Source organism: Poromitra crassiceps (genome assembly GCF_964638095.1).
Source record: "Poromitra crassiceps genome assembly, chromosome: 16".
Classification (NCBI taxonomy): Eukaryota; Metazoa; Chordata; class Actinopteri; order Beryciformes; family Melamphaidae; genus Poromitra; species Poromitra crassiceps.
This window is the reverse complement of record NC_139645.1, coordinates 33,495,586-33,513,085: the sequence shown is the minus strand read 5'-3', so window position 1 is coordinate 33,513,085 and position 17,500 is coordinate 33,495,586. Positions and strand designations below refer to the sequence as shown.

Here is a 17,500-nt window from a genome sequence, read left to right as displayed (position 1 = left end):
ATTAGTTGTTCATAAAGTGAGCAGCAGGTGCAAAACAACCATTAAATCAACAAGCATGAGATGGCAGATGGCAGCATAGAATCAAAAGGTTATGTGTGAGATCAATAGCCTACTTGAATGTGTATTATTTATTTTCATTCTAAATGTCATCACCTTGTTTCTTCTGATTTATATTTCAATTCAAATACATGTCACTTGTGTTACAATGAGCTGAATTAAAGTTCAATGTAATGCAGTGACCCTGTTCTTATATCAGCCTTGATCATTCTCATGAGTCTTTTATCTTTTTTTTTAGATTTCCCTATAGGCTACATACGTGCACTGGCAAGAGTAGCAGCAGCGTTATAAACCACAGGGCCAGACTACCGGTATATTAAAACATAAACACACATGGCGTCTTTCATTCAGGCTAGCAAGCAAAACTGCTGTCTGTCTGATCCACTGAGTCTCACCCATTGATGTCTCAGAACAGACTGTAGAAAGTAGTCTGGGCACCTTCCACCCCGCTTTTTGTCATGGGGGCGTAAACCCGGGAACCAGAATTAACACCGGATGGCAATGCGCCTAACAACGTATTTGTTGCCGTTAGCTTGACGCGGTGATGTTACCTAAACTAGAGCCTGATCAAAACAAAGCTAGCGTTACATAAAACAAAACGTTCATGCAATATGGCTCGACACACCGTCGGCCAGGTTTGGAATACTAAGCTTTTCCCAAAACCAGTTGGTAGACATGCGAGAACGTCTCTTCCCTCGATTAATTGTCTGATGCAAAGCTTCTGTATTGGCTTAAAAGATGTGAGATTGTAAATCCGCAATGTTTCTAAAAGAACTTCTTCAAAAACTTCGTTCGGTACGTCCATCTTTTGTTTTGTTGTTTGCCGTTCTGATACTTGGGTCAAATTGTCAAGTTAACGTGAAAGTTGACGAGCTAGAAACGCTGCCATCCGGTCTAGGGCGGGCTCTAGGTCGGAACCAGTAGGGTGACAAAATCAATTGTGGGCGGGAGCCAGGCTCTTTCTCGCCGAGAAGAGCCTGGTGACGCGAGGTTAGTAGAAAGAGATGCAGGATAGGTAAGCGAATGTGATTGGATGAACATTTGACGCTAGGCCAATCAGAGGCAGAGAGGGGTGGGTCATGCCTTTTTTCCATCATCGCAGCCCTCAAAGGATCCAATTCACACTTCCTCCTCCTCCCCCTTTGATCACATGACTCAAATTCCCCAACTCCCCTCCTCCCACACACACACACACACACACAGTCAGTATTCATGCAGCAGGCTGCTGCATGGAGGGAGAACATGCGGTCTCTCCAACACAGAGAGAAAGAGGAGCCCTTTTTGCACTGAGAACACGCGATACTGGTGTGAAGAAGCTCCGCCATTAGGAGCTCTCTGTCCTTTTTGTACACAACAAACCAGAAGGAAAGGAGGCGTGCCGTGAACCGACGTTAAAAAGACAACAGCGTGGACGTCTAGTGTGACGTGTAACAAACGCGCCGCTTCCCAAAACAACAACAACAACATGGCGCCGGAGTCGCCGCCGGACATGGCTGCTGTGCTTTTGGTAGCCGTTCATGTTCTGCAAATGCGAGCGAAGTTGCTGACGCTCCTCTTCCACATGATGGGAACAATGGCGGATTCGTGGGAGCAGATCGAGGCGAGGTTCGAGGAGGACCTGAAGAGGAGCCGGGAGCGCTTCGAGGAGGCGAGGCGCGCCAGGCTCAGGAGCCGCAGGCGGAGACGTTTGCTTCTCCTCGCACAGTGCGGACTGATCTCGGAGAGACGCATGTGGAGGAGAGAGAGACCACACGGGCCCGTGTTCTGGTCCAACGTCCTCAACAATTTCAACGACGACGAGTGGCGGAGTCATTTCCGTATGTCGCGGGACACCTTCGGCTTCATCTCGGAACTCGTCGGGCCACACCTGACGCGCAGGACGACAAACTGGCGGCAGCCTCTGGAGCCTCGGCTGCGACTCGCCGTGGCGTTGTGGTGGTACGCTACCCCGTGTGAATACCGCTCCATAGTTGTATCTTTGGCGTCGGTGTCGCCACGGTGTGCGTGTTGGTACGCCAGGTTACCAGAGCGCTGAAGACGCTGCTCTATAAGCGCTTTGTTGACCTGCCCAGTGGCGCTCGTCTTCAGGAGACGGTGGACGCATTTGCCAGCCGGGGCCAGGGGTACCCACAGTGTGCCGGTGCCATCGGCGGCACACACATTCCCATCCCCACCCCCAATGTCGACGCACCGGCCTACTACAATCAGAATGGGTGGCACTCCATTGTCCTACAAGCTGTTGTTGACCACAGATGCTGGTAAGGAGCAGGGCATTTGTGCTAAAACAAAAATCAACAAGTTGGCCTAGCTAACTTTGTACTTTGTCACTTTAATACTCTGTTTATATCTTGTATTAAGTTGTAAATGTATTTGTACGTATTGTGTTGTCTGTGTATCTTATATAACTTGTGCACAAACTACACCAAGCTAGTTTCTGATTGTGATGAATGATCTGTACATGTCTTGTCTTTTTGTCTCTCCAGCTTCACACATGTGTTTGTAGGTTGGCCTGGTCGCTCTCATGCTGCTGAGGTGTTTTCCAACTCGCCCATCTACAGGAAGGCAGAGGAGCAAGACGGGTACCTCTTCCCACGTGAGGTAAATACATATGTACTCCATTTTACAGTCATATCTGTAGATCAATCAATTTATTCCATTCTTAAAACTAACTTCTTTCTCTCTCTCTCTCTCTAAAAAAAAAAAAAAACGAACTTAAACTTTACCACTATTCCTTCCGAAGTTGTAGTTGTCATAGATTGTGTTGCATAGTTAATTGCTCTATTGCTGACAAAAATGTGTTATTGTAAGTCGCTTTGGATAAAAGCGTCTGCCAAATGTCGTAATGTAATTTCACATGTTGGACATCACCTGGTAGAACGTGTGCCATCAATGCTTAGTCCTTCACCCAGCTGACCCGGGTCTCTCTCTCTCGTGTCACATGTAATCATGGAACCTGCACACACTTATGCTCCAAATAATGCTTTACTTCTTAAGACTAAGACAACGTTTTGAGCCTCAGGTCATCTTGTCGTCACTTTTCACATGTAATAATCATACAGGGTGCAATCACAGTGATACTGTGGCATATATCTGTACAGAGCTGACACACCTTACACCTTTCTGACAAACTTTCTGACAAAACTGTGTGTGTACTGCTACACGTATTTAACAGAGCTGACACACCTGACACCTTTCTGACAAACTTTCTGACAAAACTGTGTGTGTACTGCTACATGTATTTAACAGAGCTGACACACCTGACACCTTTCTGACAAACTTTCTGACAAAACTGTGTGTGTACTGCTACACGTATTTAACAGAGCTGACACACCTGACACTTTTCTGACAAAACTAACTGTGTGTTTACTGCTACACGTATTTAACAGAGCTGACACACCTGACACCTTTCTGAGAAAACTAACTGTGTGTGTACTGCTACACGTATTTAACAGAGCTGACACACCTGACACCTTTCTGAGAAAACTAACTGTGTGTGTACTGCTACACGTATTTAACAGAGCTGACACACCTGACACCTTTCTGACAAAACTAACTGTGTGTGTACTGCTACATGTATTTAACAGAGCTGACACACCTGACACCTTTCTGAGAAAACTAACTGTGTGTGTACTGCTACACGTATTTAACAGAGCTGACACACCTGACACCTTTCTGACAAAACTAACTGTGTGTGTACTGCTACACGTATTTAACAGAGCTGACACACCTGACACCTTTCTGAGAAAACTAACTGTGTGTGTACTGCTACACGTATTTAACAGAGCTGACACACCTGACACCTTTCTGAGAAAACTAACTGTGTGTGTACTGCTACACGTATTTAACAGAGCTGACACACCTGACACCTTTCTGAGAAAACTAACTGTGTGTGTACTGCTACATGTATTTAACAGAGCTGACACACCTGACACCTTTCTGAGAAAACTAACTGTGTGTGTACTGCTACACGTATTTAACAGAGCTGACACACCTTACACCTTTCTGACAAAACTGTGTGTTTACTGCTACACGTATTTAACAGAGCTGACACACCTTACACCTTTCTGACAAAACTGTGTGTTTACTGCTACACGTATTTAACAGAGCTGACACACCTGACACCTTTCTGACAAAACTAACTGTGTGTGTACTGCTACATGTATTTAACAGAGCTGACACACCTGACACCTTTCTGAGAAAACTAACTGTGTACTGCTACACGTATTTAACAGAGCTGACACACCTGACACCTTTCTGACAAAACTAACTGTGTGTGTACTGCTACATGTATTTAACAGAGCTGACACACCTGACACCTTTCTGACAAAACTAACTTGTGTTTACTGCTACACGTACTTATACATCTGCGTTGCTCTCTCCACAGAAATCCATCACTGTTAACGGAGTGGAAGTCCCTGTGCATCTAATGGGAGACACAGCGTACCCCATCAGGAAGTGGCTGATGACGGGCTTCACACGCGACCACCTACTCGCTGAGCAGCAGAAAGCCTTCAACTTCAAGCTGGGCTCGGCGATGACGGTGGTAGAAAGTGCATTCGGACGTCTCAAAGGTCGCTGGAGGTGCCTGGCCAAGCGAAATGACATTTCTACCTCCTTTGTGTCGGATGTTGTGGTCGCCTGTTGTATTCTACACAACATCTGTGAGATCCATAAGGAGCACTTCTTACCAGAGTGGAACACTGAGCATCCAGACCTCCCTGCTCCTCACAGTGTTGCTTACTATGGTGAACATCAACCGTCTCACCAAGCTATCCGGGATGCTATTATGTCCATTTTGTAGTTTACACACGTCAGATGTCAGACCAGACAACAACAAACATGTAGGCTGTTTACACACGTCAGATGTCAGACCAGACAACAACAAACATGTAGGCTGTTTACACACGTCAGATGTCAGACCAGACAACAACAAACATGTAGGCTGTTTACACACGTCAGATGTCAGACCAGACAACAACGAACATGTAGGCTGTTTACACACGTCAGATGTCAGACCAGACAACAACGAACATGTAGACTGTTTACACACGTCAGATGTCAGACCAGACAACAACGAACATGTAGACTGTTTACACACGTCAGATGTCAGACCAGACAACAACGAACATGTAGGCTGTTTACACACGTCAGATGTCAGACCAGACAACAACGAACATGTAGCTTGTTTACACACGTCAGATGTCAGACCAGACAACAACAAACATGTAGGCTGTTTACACACGTCAGACGTCAGACCAGACAACAACAAACATGTAGACTGTTTACTAGGGATGGGCATTTTAAGCAATTTAAATAGTCGAGTACTCTCCTTCTATTTTGAACGAGTGCTCGAGTACTCGCGCGGGGGGGGGGGCTGTGTGATTACTATGGTAATGACTGAGCAGGGGTAATCTGCTGTGTATCGGGCTGTTCACACATAACGTTTGCATTTTTTAATGGAAAAAGCGCTACCTGGAGCATTTTTGTCAGGAGAGGGACTGACTGTGATATTAGGTGACGCTAAGCTAACATCCAAAGCCTACCTTTAGACAGTATCTCCGATGGTTGGATTAGCGCTTTGGAGCAGACAAGTTGTGAAACAAGCGAAGGCATTTGATTTCCAATACATGTCCATTGTTGCTGAATAGTGATCACCATGATGCGATTGTCTCCCAAAAAGTGATTCTTTCTCCACATTTCTTGTGACTAACGTTATGGGAAACGACAGTGTAGTCAGTAAACTAGTGCAACGTTTTGAATTAGTTTTATCGGGCGTGCGCTATGAAGAAGCGTGCTTCTCATTCGGGAGAATATCTCCAGCCAACATTTTCGGGAAGAGCTGGAAAACTTCCGGTTAAAACTTTCAAAATAATGTTACTTAAACAAAAGTAAATAGCTTATTGATGCACGTTGGAGGAGAAAAAGTATTTCAATGAATGAAGCAGCATCCTTGTATCAAAATACTCGTTGTGATGTTATATGGCGTGAAACTGTGGCTGTAACGCATTACTCAAAATAAATAAGGTTACAAATAAGCATTTTATTTTGAAAGCAACAAAGCGGATGACGTACTTGGTACATTCTGGCTGACTTGACGCCTGATAGAGTTTAGTCACAAGAAACCCAGGCGTGTTCGTTGAATGGGAGGGAAACACAGCGAGACCGGCCGTGCAGTTGCTGCTGGTTGCTGCCAGATCCACATGACGATGCGTGCGTAGATCTTCTACCATTTTTAAAGGGGTGGGGAGTGGGGCGAGTACCCGAACAGCAGAAACGTTACTCGAATACTGACGTTATGAACGAGTGCTCGAGTACCCGAGTACTCGCGCCCATCCCTACTGTTTACACACGTCAGATGTCAGACCAGACAACAACGAACATGAGGGGGAAGCCAGTGAGATGTGTTGTCCAGATGTCTTGACCCATGTTTTAAGGCGTAGCTGCTATAATGCACTTGCTATAATAAGCAAGTTGGATGTGTGTGAACATGACAAGGTGTGTGATGTGCAAACACCTTCCATTATACTGTAATTGTGCAGAAGTGAATAGGAGCCGGAGGCACCCCGAAAAACAAGCTTTACATTCAATGTGATGCTAAGATATTACTTGAAAAAGTTTTTTTGTTTTTCTACTTGAGTATGTAAATATTGTACATAATATTGATACATTCGTTTTTTCAGATTTTCATTTTTTTACAGCATGACATTCTTCAAGACGTTGGCTTTCTTTCTATGTATGTTAACAGCCATTGTTACATTTGTTACAAATGCTGTGACATTTTCTAAGTGGGAGGTGGCTATTTCCTGTAAATAAACTTGATTTTTTGATGATTCTTTCTTTCCTTGTTCTTAAATTCTAATCATGGTCAATCATATGTGTGGTGGTCTGCAGAAACATGTTGCTGCTGCACCTTGTTGGCAATGAGCAAAAGACGGTTGAAAATTTGTTTTTCATGTATTTTCAGTGATTTGGTTACTTTCATCTCCATAGCACATCACAGTGAATAATTATTTTCATAAAACAAAGGGAGAAGTATTGTTTTGGTGGAATGCCACTCTAGAAAATAAAATGTGGAATGTTTAAAGCCTTTCTCACATTTTACTTTTAGACACATAACATTAAAATACTAATAACTTTTGATCTGAGAGCTATTGCAGTCATTCAATAAGTTATATACTCTATAGGGGAGAGTTTCTAATTTATGAAGATGTCAAAAAATGAAAATTTCAAATTCCCTCCATGTGAAGGTTTTTGCAGACCACACATAATCGCCTCCAAATCGAGTGCGATTCAGTGTGTTGTGGCGCTCCCCTCGGGAAGAGCCTGGTGACGGGAGGAGTGGAGCTCAGCTGCCTTCGTGTTGCCGAGCGGAGAGTGCAGCACGTTGGCCTGGAATCTCCGAAGTGCGACCCCTGACAACCAAGCTCTTGGATGCGCGCGCCATTATTGCTGCTGTAACGATACGATATCCCTGGAATGCGCGTTTTAACGAGCCAGTTACATTTCTTTGCATTCTTAGAGATTATAGTTTTTGTTTTTTATCCATGTTTCTAACAATTGGCCAAGTTAGTAGTTAGTTTATGGGATAGGAATTCTGCCAAATGACAGGCACTAGGTGCCATTTTCGACTTCATTTGGAAGAGAAAATTATCCAGAAATGAAGATTTGATTGACAGCTGCATGTCGTGATATGATTGGTTGAAATGGGGTAGAAATTTGATAGTACTGGGTGATGTCAGCAAACTGTAAATTACTGTTATCAATGAAATCTTGAAAAACGAACTTTTGACGTGAAAAAGTGTGAAAAACTAAAGAAATTAGATTGTTGTGATTTGTTTTGCATACATTATTAAATAGGTGCACTGCATACCCAGGTATTTGAACTAAAAGAAAAGAAAAGTCATTCTTGGGTTCAGCTCGACTTTAAGACCCCTTTTGTAACATTCACCAAGTCATAAACACAGGAGAGAAAACTATTTAGATCAGACTTAGAAAATGGATCGCCAAATTATTTTCCTCTCTTGCATCTCAGGGCTTTGTAGATCACGATCCCCCTGAAGATTTTCCATGGTTGCTCTTGACCCCGCCCCTGCTCCCTGTGTCTATGTGTGTGTGTGTGTGTGTGTGTGTGTGTGTGTGTGTGTGTGTGTGTGTGTGTGTGTGTGTGTGTGTGTGTGTGTGTGGTGTGCGTACCTGGTGATGCCGACGTAGGCGATCTCTTGGCGGTTGGTGTTGTTGATGAGCGACAGGCCGAGGTTCTGCAGCGACACGTTGACTTCCTGCTGGAACTGCTCCAGCTCCTCCGCCTGCCGCGCCTTCGTCACCACGGCAACATCCTCCGTGAACAGCAGCACCCGCTGACGCCCATCCAGGAAGGACACCCAGTGCACCTGAGACAGGCTGTCATACTCAAACTGACCACACTCATCCTGCACAGACACAGAGACACAGACACACAGACAGACAGACAGACAGACAGACAGACAGACACACAGACACACAGACAGACAGACAGACACACAGACAGACAGACAGACAGACAGACAGACACACACACACACACACACACACACACACAGACAGACAGATTAGATATTTTATTGATTCTTTGCAGGAAATTACTTTGTCACATAATGCAGTGACATTCAAAATCATACATACATATGTAATACGTATGTAAGTGTCTCTTACCTTGACCAGGTCCAGCTGTCCAGAATGTTCACTGCAGCTCCAGCTGAGGGTCCGAACGCCGGCCGGATTCTCCCAAGAAAACCTCTGAGCCTCTCCTGGCTTCAACTGACGAGTCACAGAGGAACCACTGAGAGACACAGACACACAGACAGATAGAGAGACAGACAGACAGATAGAGAGACATACAGATAGACAGAGAGACAGACAGACAGACAGAGAGACAGACAGACAGACAGACAGACAGACACACAGACAGACACACAGACAGAGAGACAGACACACAGACAGACAGACAGATAGAGAGACAGACACACAGACAGACAGACACATTCATATAGAGAAAGATAAATATAGAGATATATATAGACGACAGTGTGGAAACAGTATTCTAACACTAGCCTGGTTAAAACCATCCAGATCCATGAACTGTTTGGTTCTGTGGATCCGTCTGGACTCAGCGCTGTGCACAGTGACTTCAGTGGGTGGAAGTAGCCAGTCCTTCAGCCAATCAGCATCAGATCCAGTCAAATCCAAATCCACTCAGAACAACGGCGAAAACATATTTTCGGCTGAGAAACCTCGCTGGTGCAACTCCTGCTCTTGTTTAATTGTTGTTATTGAGTCTATTTCTGCAATAACTGCACTTATGGCTGTTTAAACTCAATGAACGTTGATGTTACTGCTCGAGCTGGAGAGCCACGGAGGCAGCCATTCTTACTGCCATGGTTACTGACCTGTCTGTAGCAGACTGTGACCCAGGACGTGTGGTTATTGACCCGTCTGTAGCAGAGGGTGACCCAGGGTGTGTGGTTACTGACCTCTGTCTGTAGCAGACTGTGACCCAGGGCGTGTGGTTACTGACCTCTGTCTGTAGCAGACTGTGACCCAGGGCGTGTGGTTACTGACCTCTGTCTGTAGCAGACTGTGACCCAGGGCGTGTGGTTACTGACCTCTGTCTGTAGCAGACTGTGACCCAGGGTGTGTTGTTACTGACCTCTGTCTGTAGCAGACTGTGACCCAGGGCGTGTGGTTACTGACCTCTGTCTGTAGCAGACTGTGACCCAGGGCCTGTTGTTACTGACCTCTGTCTGTAGCAGACTGTGACCCAGGGCGTGTGGTTACTGACCTCTGTCTGTAGCAGACTGTGACCCAGGGCGTCTGGTTACTGACCTCTGTCTGTAGCAGACTGTGACCCAGGGCGTGTGGTTACTGACCTCTGTCTGTAGCAGACTGTGACCCAGGGCGTGTGGTTACTGACCTCTGTCTGTAGCAGACTGTGACCCAGGGCCTGTGGTTACTGACCTCTGTCTGTAGCAGACTGTGACCCAGGGCGTGTTGTTACTGACCTCTGTCTGTAGCAGACTGTGACCCAGGGCCTGTGGTTACTGACCTCTGTCTGTAGCAGACTGTGACCCAGGGTGTGTGGTTACTGACCTCTGTCTGTAGCAGACTGTGACCCAGGGCGTGTGGTTGACGATGAGAGCCGGAGCCGCTCCTTCATAGTAGTCAGTGAAGCCGATAACAGTGGAGTGATCTGAGATGTTCACGTCCACGATGATCCCTCCATACTGTGAGAAGAGAGAGAGACAGATATTTGTTATTTTTTTAAGCCCCAAAATCAAATGTGCACAATATATTATATTATATTATATTATATTATATTATAATATATTATATTATATTATATTATATTATATTATATTATATTATATTATATTATATTATATTTTTGTATAAACTAAAACAGCTTAGTTGGGTTAATTTTTGTTTTTTATTTGGTGTGTTTTATTTTTGGTGTGTTTTTTATATTTTACGATGGAAAATAAATATTTTCTTTTCACCTTTTCCCTGTTGATGATATTTGTGTGTGTGTGTGTGTGTGTGTGTGTGTGTGTGTGTGTGTGTGTGTGTGTGTGTGTGTGTGTGTGTGTGTGATTGTGTGATTGTGTTTGCGGTGACACACCAAAGAAAACATCATCATCCTGCAATGAAATGTTTGAAATGTTTTATAGCGTTTAGGTGATTGATCTAATTATGTATTAGAAAACATTCCCTTCACTTTCCCTGGCAAAACGATGAGACAAGTAGCTCCACACCCATGCTCCATGCATTCCTACGGGCTTCGGAGATGAACGTATTCCAGTGTGCAAAGATTGATGAGCAGTGCATGTAACCACTGCAGACTAGAGGTCTTCGGGTATGCCCGACCCCCCGAATACCCGAGGTTCCGACCCAGCCGGGTCTGGGTCCATTCAAAAGAAGTGCCTCCGGGTCTGGGTCGGTTCCGGTAGCGATTGTCACGGGTCTCGGGGTTCTGACAGTGAAATGCGGGGTCCAATAAGACCCGAGTGGACCCGGCGATCAGCGCTGATCACGAGAGAAACGCATCAAAACAGCACACGTGAGGCTTGTTGTCACAAACTGCAAGTAAATCCATAGAGAAAATAACTGGCAAAGAGCGTTCCCATCTGCAATGAAAATGACTTCCTCGTTTACATGAGGCGCATGTGACCACCACATGCGCACACATGCGCCTCAGGCAAACGAGGAAGTGATTTTCGTTGCAGAGAGGTAACCCTCTTGCTGGTTCCTCTCGCTATGGATTTAATTGAAGATGACTGTTTCCCGTACTTTTGGATTATTATTCGATGATCGCATGGTGAGTACACAAGTCACAACATGTATGTGATTGTTTCTAGCGCTGTTGTGTGTGTTTTTGGGCGAAGGAATGGCGGTAGCATAGAGAGTGAGACTGCCACTGTACTATCTAACTAGCGTTAGGCAGCATCAACCAGGGGAGAATGCTATAACGTTAGTTAATAAAGATGCACAAAGTTTCATTTGATATACAACTTGTAGCAGTTAACAAGCAACTTTGACCTCGACACCACTAGTCTCTGCCTCGGTATGTCTCGGATCTGAACGGGGCCGGGTCTCAGATTTCTAATAATAGACGGGTCCATTACAGGTTCGGGCACAAATTCCCCAGGTCCATTAGGGTCCGGGTCCGTGATTTTGGACCCGTGAAGACCTCTACTGCAGACTGACCTGGTCCATGCCCAGTAGGGTGCCGTTGTCCTGCTTGTTGAAGAAGAAGGACTTGGAGGAAGATTCAGACCCGACGACTCGAACACAGAGGCGGCCCCCCACGCTCTCCGGCCACAGAGGCAGACACTGAAACACACAACAGACAACAACTGACCGGTGGAAACACACTGCAACACACAAGACAACAACTGACAACAATTTTCCTCATTTTCGGACTCAGACCGCCTGCAGGGCGGGCCAACCCGCAGGACGCAGCGGGTTCTGGGGAGGCCGCGCGCATCACTAGCGGAGAAGTAAAGGCAGCGTCCGGCTCACTGACCTCAGTGGAGGCGATGTAGTGCCACCTGGTGGCGGAGGCGTGATCTCCATCTCCCTCCTGCAGCTCGCCCACCTCCAGCTCGTATGAGGACTTGTTGACCAGCGTGAAGAACGGACTCAGGGTCACGATACGGGTCAGGTTAAAGCTGCTCATCTGGATACTCACCCCCACCTGCACACACACACGCACGCACACGCACGTTTGCACACGCAGACACACACACACACACACACACACACACACACACACACACACACACACACACGCACACACAGAAGTCTGATCTAAATAGTTTTCTCTCCTGTGTTTATGACTTAAAGGATAAGTTCACCCAAAAATGAAGATCAAGTCATTGCCTACTTACACCCATGCTGATGAAAGGGCGGGTTTAAGTTGACTTGAACAGATGTGATTTACACCCTGGGGGGGGGGGGGGGGGGGGGGGGGGGGGGGGGGGGGTAGCAGGCTGCTACAATGAAGATTTCAGCTAACAACATGGTGTAAATTACATATTTTCAAATCAACTTGGCATCTCAAGGCTTGTGGAGACTTGGATTAAGCCAAAGTGAGGAGTATATGGAGCCCTTTTTTGAAATTTGTAAGTTGGTCACCATCAACTTAAATGGTTTAGGTCAGAGGATGCTGCGACTAAAAACCGTGTCCTTCACTGTCCTTCCATCAGCATGGGGATGAGTAGATAATAGATCATTATTTGTGGGCGATCTTATGCTTTAAGAACAGGTGACAAAAGTTAACTTTTTAAGCATAATCTTAAAAAGTTCAAATATATTGACATTTAGATTGACTAAAGTATGTCCAACAACAAAAATACACAGATGGGGGGAATTCTTGTGTTCCTATAATTTGTATATTCCCATTTGGTCTTGCTACCAGTTCAGTTTGGGAATAACAGACCAGTTTGCCCAACGGTCTGCCTCATACTGCTCATGACACAGACATTAACACACTGTCTGTCGACAGACAGACAGACAGACAGAGAGACAGACAGACAGACAGACAGACAGACAGACAGAGAGAGAGACAGACAGACAGACAGACAGACAAACAGACAGACAGACAGCACCCTGAGAGGAGGAACTGTATGAGATGTTACCAGGTAGTCCATGGTGGTGGAGGGACAGCGCACACAGCCGTAACTGCCCACCGTGTCCAGAGAGAAGCCGTCTGACCAGGAGGAGGTGGAGACGCACAGCTGCAGCTGCACCAGAGGAGGAGAGACACAATGTTAACACACTGTTAGCACACAGCTGTTAGCACACAGCTGTTAACACACTGTTAGCACACAGCTGTTAGCACACAGCGGTTTCCTTGTTTTTTCTTTTAATTTCAAGGATACAGTGGTTTGGTTTCTCTGGTTTATTTGCATACAGTAATCTAGTTTCCGTTTGGTTTGTCTTTGATGGTTTTGTTTTAAGTTTGGTTGATTGCATGTTTACAGGTATTTATACGTTTATATGAGTGCATATATTGTTTTTATAATAAAAGATAAAAAATAATATACTGCTATTAACACGTTCATTGTCGTTGACGAGTCAACTCGTCAAGCAGAAACCAACGGTTGACTGCCAATGACGAGTCAACTCGTCAAAAAAAAAAAAAAAAAAATTGACGGTGGGACGTGGATCGAAGCCCCCTAGGTCTCCTATAAAAATATTAGAGCTGCCGAAAATAATCGATTCAGAGATGCATCGCGATGCTTAACACATTGACTGCCAGCCGTTTTTTTTTGCTGTAGGTAGCTTCTGCCAGGCCGTTTTTTGAGGATTCTGGCTCATTTTAAAAGAGCCGAGGATTCTTTTCTGCTTGGAGTTTGTGAACACAAAGTTCACAAAAGTACTAATAGAATGTGTGCTTTCTCTGTCTAAAAGAGTTAGTTTGTAGAGTTAGTAGTTATGTAGATATTAGCCGTTGAGTACAGCATGGTTTCAGCTGTCTGAGAGTGAAAGCTGAGATAATCGCAGTTTTGTGAAATTCAATCAAACAGGCAGAACAGTCACTTTAACCATTTATTTTTGGCATCAGTGAGAGATCAATCATCCAAACAATATAGTTCCGAACGCCCTCTCCTTCAACTCCTCCCTCCGTGGGCGTGTCTAGTGGCTTTCAGCCTGCGTTTGTCACAAGCGAGTGCTCTGCTGCTGCTGCTGCGAGTTCACAGCCTCCCTCCCTGGCAGCGAGTTTGAGCAGCCTCCCTCCCTGGCAGCGAGTTTGAGCAGCCTCCCTCCCTGGCAGCGAGTGTGGATAGGGCTCACTCGTCTCTTGGGTTTGAGAGCCCCGATTATGCAAATTTGCAATCCCCCGTGTGCTGCTGCTGGCGCGGCCCGAGAGCGGCGAGTCTGGTGACTGATGACTGTAAAATCGGCAAGCCATTTCCTTGAGAATGGAGGAAGCAGCCGCGGGAGGCGGCTGCTTTTGGTTGACTTTCTCTCTGTCGGGAGGGCACCGTCGCCACCTAGCTGGTCGGTAAAATAGATTATACACATTCAATACTTCCAATATCTCCATAGGAGACGCGGGGGGCATTGATCCACGTAGCACCGTCAAAAAAAAATATATATATTTTTTGACGACTCAACTCGTCGTTGGCAGTAAACAGCTGGATTGTGTTTGACGACTCAACTCGTTGTTGGCAGTGAACGTGTTAATAGGACGATTCTGAATCGATAAACAAATATTAAAAATCGATTATTTAATTTTTTTTTATTTTTTATAATCAAATAAAATAGAATGTAAGTACATGCAGTTGTTTATTTTAATTATGGATCATAATACAATGCAATTCCAAATGCACTTTTATTTTAAAAGTAGCCACACAGTGAGAAAAAAGAAAGCGAGAAAAAATAAATCATGTATTGCGGAAAAAGTGACGCATCGATTTAAGATGCATCGTATAATCGAATCGAATCGAATCGTAGACTTGTATAATCGAATCGTATCGAATCGTGAGATCAGTGAAGATGCACAGCTCTAAAAAATATGGGAGCCACCGAACGTGTACAACCCATTCCACCGACCCACTAAGTGGCGACAGTGCTCTCCAGACTAGAGAAAGCGAGCCAAAACTGCAGGGAAAAGCGTGAGGAAACCATTCTCATACTGTAGAATGGTTTGGCGAAAACGCTTTCGCGCTGGCGCACAACGGTGGCGCACAACGGTGGGGGGTTCCAAAAATAGACTGGGTGCAACACACTTTGAAACACGCAGCATAAAGCCCAGAATCGCAAAAGCTTCATCAAAGCTCTCAACCGAAACCCCAAGAAACGAGCGAGCCCCATCCAGGCTCGCCCGACGAGGGGCCGCCAGGCAGCAGACAGGCAGCAGAAACTCGCTTGTGACACACCTGCTGCAGAGCCAAGGAGGGAGGAGGAGAACGCCCACGGAGGGAGGAGTTTGAAGGAGAGGGGGGTGCGGGTGCTGTTATGGAGGAAAATACTGTTCAGAACAAATTGTTTAGATGTCTTTGATGCCAAAAATAAATGGTTAAAGTGACTGTTCTATCGAATTTCACAAAAAGGCATTTTTCTCACCTTTCATTTTCAGACGCTGAAACCATGCTGTATTCAACTGCTAATGCCTACATAACTACTAACTCTACAAACTAACTCTTTTAGACAGAGAAAGCACACATTCTATTAGTTCTTTTGAGATATTTTGTGTTCACAAAATCCTAGCAGAAAATAATCCTCGGCTCTTGAAAGATGAGCCAGAATCCTCAAAAAAAAAACTTGGCAGAAGCTACCTACAGTAAAAAAAAACTGTTGGCAGTGAATGTGTTAACACATTTTTTTGTGTGTGCTTTTTCTTCTGTTTTTGATTTTCCTTGAACATAATTGCTCCTGCCTGCCATTGCTGCTAAACACGTCACGCCATGCCGCATTGATGCAGTCATTCCTGCAAAAGGAGCCCCGACCAAGTATAGAGACAGTCGGCATGTGTGGGAACGCCCACAAAATGTTAAACGGCTGGCGTGCGAGTGGGGTAAAACCGCCGATATATCTCAATGGGCTGACTCACCAAAGGAAGGTGCTGCGGCTCTACACTACAGGTTTGGGGGTTCTAGAGCAGAACACAAGACATCTGCTCAGATGTGCGTTTACTGCGGTGGTTAAATCCCTGATCGTGTCTGCCTGGGCCGGGCTAACAGCTTTGCTGAATGGATAGAACGGGGGATTTACCCCACCCTGACCACGTCCACAGCCAGGCTGAGCCAGCTAACCCAGCGTCTATGACGAGACATCACTTCAACCTGTTGAGTGTAATTTTTTGATTTTCATGAGTTAAGCTGTAATCATCCAAATTAAAAGTAATGAATCTAGAATATATGAAAGTTTAACTTTTTGAATTAAATCATGAAAAAAACAAACGTTTCCATTATATATATTTTTTTTTAGATGCACCTGTATGCCGGTCTCCCTTCAAGCTGTGTCAGATCCTTGAAATGACTTATGATTGGTATTGTGTCATTATCCTAACCTGTTCCAAGTATTTTCCTATTGACTTTCATCTGTGTTTTTTGGAGTCCAGTACTGATCTTGTTTTTTTTCTTGCTTCCCAGGAATCCTGATTTCCTGCCTGACAGCCCGCACCACATTTTGTTAATAAATCCTTTGGGTTTGTTCAACCACCAACAAGTGTCTGCATTTTGACTTCCACCTGGGTCGTGCTAACAGGCCTACCTTGCTCTTGCTGAACAGGGCCTTCTTCCTGAAGGAGAAGAGCACCACATCTCGGTAGTCTGCGGGGTGTTTGACGGACAGCTCGTCGGCGCGGTACTGCAGCACGCGCGACGTCTTGTTGATGATCCAGTACGGGCTGAAGGCCGACAGCAGCAGGCGGCCGTGCGCTCTCGTCACGTGCACGCTCACGTCGGCCGTCAGCCGGGGGTCCGAGTCGCAGGTGAAGGAGACGGGGAAGAACTCGGGCAGGTCCGGGTCCACGCGCACGTGGCCGTGCCAGTCACGGCCCTGGTACTGAGCCAGCACCAGCTCCATCATCTCTCCAGAGATACGAGCGTTCAGGATGTCAGAGGAGCTGCCCTCCTGCAGCTCGTAGAACTCTGCTGAACCCTGGGGAGGGGATTATAAAAACACCTTAGATTTACACATCAGAGTCAATTAGAATAGTTTCAATTAACTCACTACGGAAGTCCAGAGAGGCAAGTTGTTGTTGTTGTTGTTGTTATTTATACATATACAATCAATTACAAAAAATACAATATAATCATCATTGAATGTGAAGGAGAATCCCCTGAAAACCCTCCAGGGACTTAAGTGTGGCATTCTCCAGGTAGCATATTATTATAGTAAATAATAAGTGAGAAAACAAAAATAATCTAGGAAATTCTGAGCTCAATATTAATATTAA

At 45.4% G+C, this 17,500-nt stretch overlaps 2 protein-coding genes across 2 annotated transcripts in view; both read right to left on the bottom strand.

Annotated features, from left to right (window-relative positions):
- The window catches only part of LOC310791600 (protein NLRC3-like), a gene marked incomplete at both ends in the record, with an annotated part of 370,782 nt that overhangs the window by 255,353 nt on the left and 97,929 nt on the right, over positions 1-17,500 (bottom strand). The gene's annotated exons all lie outside the window — the stretch shown is intronic.
- The window catches only part of LOC310791139 (intermembrane lipid transfer protein VPS13C-like), a gene marked incomplete at its 5' end in the record, with an annotated part of 102,476 nt that overhangs the window by 29,272 nt on the left and 55,704 nt on the right, over positions 1-17,500 (bottom strand). Inside the window, 7 exons of the mRNA XM_083652836.1 lie at positions 8,251-8,486; positions 8,749-8,875; positions 10,183-10,316; positions 11,797-11,922; positions 12,116-12,286; positions 13,230-13,334; positions 16,813-17,202. Coding sequence (XP_083508962.1) covers positions 8,251-8,486; positions 8,749-8,875; positions 10,183-10,316; positions 11,797-11,922; positions 12,116-12,286; positions 13,230-13,334; positions 16,813-17,202 — 1,289 coding nt within the window. The remainder of the gene's footprint in view (positions 1-8,250; positions 8,487-8,748; positions 8,876-10,182; positions 10,317-11,796; positions 11,923-12,115; positions 12,287-13,229; positions 13,335-16,812; positions 17,203-17,500) is intronic.